This window comes from Diaphorina citri, unplaced genomic scaffold (assembly GCF_000475195.1).
Source record: "Diaphorina citri unplaced genomic scaffold, Diaci psyllid genome assembly version 1.1 scaffold1095, whole genome shotgun sequence".
NCBI lineage: Eukaryota > Metazoa > Arthropoda > Insecta > Hemiptera > Psyllidae > Diaphorina > Diaphorina citri.
This window is the reverse complement of record NW_007378524.1, coordinates 122,185-125,632: the sequence shown is the minus strand read 5'-3', so window position 1 is coordinate 125,632 and position 3,448 is coordinate 122,185. Positions and strand designations below refer to the sequence as shown.

Genomic DNA, 3,448 nt, shown 5'->3' with positions numbered 1-3,448 from the left:
AATCCTGCAGCACTCTTAGCTCAACAGACACAATCCCACTTTGCACCTGATCCAGACCCACAACATGTACCTCAAGTACGCATACCACCAACCAGTGATCCCTTTTCTCAGCCATCGAATGGACAAGTCCCAATCGACATCTATCTACAACAGCAAATCGATAATGAAATTGCCCAGCAAGAAGCTTTGTACATTCAACAACAAAGAGCTAAGGAGGCGATACAATATCAACAACAACTGGAAGCAGCTCAACTCGCAATAGCACAACAACAAGCTTTCCATGCTCAACAAGAAAACTTGAAGCAACAACTGCTACAACAACAAGCTCTTGAAGCTCAAAAGCAATTGGCTCTACAGGCTCAACAGCAAGCCGCTCTTCAACAAGTACTTCAACAACAGCAACAACAACAAATCTACCAAGAAGTGCCAGTTCAACAACAGTCCTCAGAGTCTTTGACCGCTGAAGAACTGTTCAACCTGATGCATGGAATTCCCGCGAAGAATCAAGCTGATGTTCAAGCTTCAACCCAATCCGTACAAGATGTATTGTCAGTACCACAGCAACAAAATAATGAAATAGCGAGTGCTGCAACCACTAACTTTCAACCAAACTATCAGAGTTTCAATTATGACGAGAAAGCACACCAACAACAGATTCAGGTAGAACAGCAGAAAGAGTACTCAGAAGGATCTGAATCTAAAAGATCAACTAGCGAAGGTGTTGCACAGACCAACTTTAACCCTCAATATCAGAATTTCAACTATGATGAAAAAACAAAACGTAACGGATTCAACAATGGAAACAACGAGGTTGGTGTACAAAGTCAACTTCAAGTAGATGAAGTGACACAAAACACGACTAAAGTTGACCCAAAAGATATCAAAAAGGAGAAACGATACCAGAAAAATGCATTTTCTGCAAGTCATGGTTACACAGTAGGCTATTCTACTTTGCCCAAAGATATCACTGAAAGCGTACCTCAAACTCAATTCAATCTTCAACAAGGGGGATATTCAACCTTACCGGTAAATTATAACGAAAAACAAATCAGCAGAAAGGTAAAGCCCGACAATGCTGTTGTAAATGAAATTAAAAAGGTACATTCTGGTCATTTAAAGAAAAAAACCAAATACCACAATAACGGATACTCTACGATAGCAGAAGATTTACTACAACAGCATGATCTTAAAAACGATCTACAACAATTAACTTACTCCACTCTTCCAAATCAGAAAATCCTTGAAGTACTGAAACACCAAAGACATTTCAACTCTACACAACAGCAAGATCAACAAACTGTAACAACTGAAAAGGATACATTACAAAAAATGAGAGAGAACGCACAGAAGTTTTACAATCCACATATTTTACAAGCCGTAAGAAACAATACTGGTAGTGACAATGTACAAATTCAACAATCTATCCAGATCTACGAGAACAACTATGCATCCAAAGGTGACGACAATCATATTGATCTCTCTGGAATAACCACAACTTCCACCACTACTCCTGCATCCACACCAGTCAGTACTACGTCAGAATCATCAGTAGTCACTGAGATCAATGTCATTGAAAGTAATCATGATAGTGATAATCAAGAAAGTAATCTGTACGAGGAAATTATGCTGCAGGATAAATCCAAGCCATTAGAGGATCATTATAACAGCAACTCTCATTCATACTTTGGACAAAGAATCCGACCTAAGAGGACGTAGTTCTAATTATTCAAATGGTTGTATTAATGCATCCTCTTTCAAAGTACAATAACACATCAAGTCAATGTATATTACATAGATCAGATAGACTATTTACCAAAGCCAATCTATGTATGTACTATCATAGATTGTTTTTGGAAACTCGTTTCAGATCGCACAGAAAATGGTCTGCCAGTGTGCTTGAACTGACTGAGTGACTGACATCAAAACTTACGACAATAGTAAATCTAGATATATCGAAATACTAAGCCACGTAATAACCCTCAAGTATACAAAGTAGGTATTTCAATTTATTTATTTTTAATTGAGGAAATTATGTATTTGCAGCATTTTGTGGAGAGTAAAAAGGCAGTTCAATTTAAATTATAATTGGATAAATAATCTATCCGTTTTTAATGAGTTAATAAGAGATCCTTCTTGTACTCTCACGAGCTCTTCAAATTATTACGAGGATAAATTATGGGTATATTTAATCCACAGACATGAAGAGTGAGACATTATAAAGCAATTAAATTGAGATTAAATGAAACTCGAAAGAAAATGTATGTAGAAATCGAATGCCGGAATTACTTGAACATAATAGAAATAAATAAAGACAGGTAACTAATGAATAAAAATAAGTGCAATCTTTATAATATTATTTATTGGATTATAACATAATCTGTTTTATAATACCTAGTTAGAAGATCATATAGAAGATCAATATCAACCATCATGTACGAATACATCAAATGCAAGTATACCGACTTACCGACCGTCTGGGCAATCACAGGAGAAAATTATATCATTAGTAATTGGTAGCCAGTTGGTGTAGACGTATTTGGTTCGCACCCTTTTACATGATCTAGCAGACTCAGCTATTTGAACTTTATACCTAATTATTGTTGCTGAATTAACATTCATGAAGACAAAAGTATCGGATCCTATTGGTTGTTGGATGACTGTCAAAATATACACGTACTGCAGCATTAACCCTACCCATGTTATGCCTAACATAATTATCTGGTCAATGTGCTCCCAAGCAATTTCAATAACGACCAGGAGGAGGTATTTGCTGAAAACAAATTAAAAATATATTAAATTTCATCATTAGGAAATTTATTTCTTTTGAATTGGTATTAATTTATATTTATTATCCGAGTGAAACTTTCCTTTCTCATTACTATCACATAACTGAACAATGTTGTTTTTAAATGGTTTTGTCCAAATATTTTTAGTCAGTTTACATTTCACCAAACATGTCTATATATAAAACACATTACGGTTAGTATTGTCTGTGCGGATTTGCGGGAATTCTTATTTCACATTGTAATCTTCATACTATCTTTGAATCAGGTGCCATTTTATGGGCATGTAGTATGTTATAGTTGTTCGTTTCATTTAATTGTTTTAAATTGTTACTGGATTGTAGGTGGTTGCGTTCTTTAAACTATCAATCAATTTACTAGCTACAATATGGTCTTATTTGTTTTGACCTCCATTTGTTCTTATTTATTTGTATTCTGTTTGAAATTTCATTTAATTAAATTTAAACAAATTTTTATTCTTTCCTAAACCAGTTAATAAAAATTAGCAGCCTAAACCATTAATAGAAATAAGCAGAAGACAGGTAGCACTAAGGAATAAAAATTAGGTGGGCCAATCTTTATAACTGGGTATTTATTGGATTGTAAACATAATCTGTTTTATACATACCTAGTTGAAGATCCCCATATAGGAAGTCAATATCCAC

At 34.7% G+C, this 3,448-nt stretch overlaps 1 protein-coding gene across 1 annotated transcript; it reads left to right on the top strand.

Moving 5' to 3' along the window:
- Positions 1 to 3: 3 nt before the first annotated feature.
- Positions 4 to 1,716, top strand: LOC103514167 (bromodomain-containing protein DDB_G0280777-like; the record flags this gene model as incomplete). Its single annotated transcript, XM_008479034.2, has 1 exon — positions 4 to 1,716. A coding segment is annotated over one exon (1,713 nt), but the record flags the coding sequence as incomplete, so codon positions are not given.
- Positions 1,717 to 3,448: the final 1,732 nt, after the last annotated feature.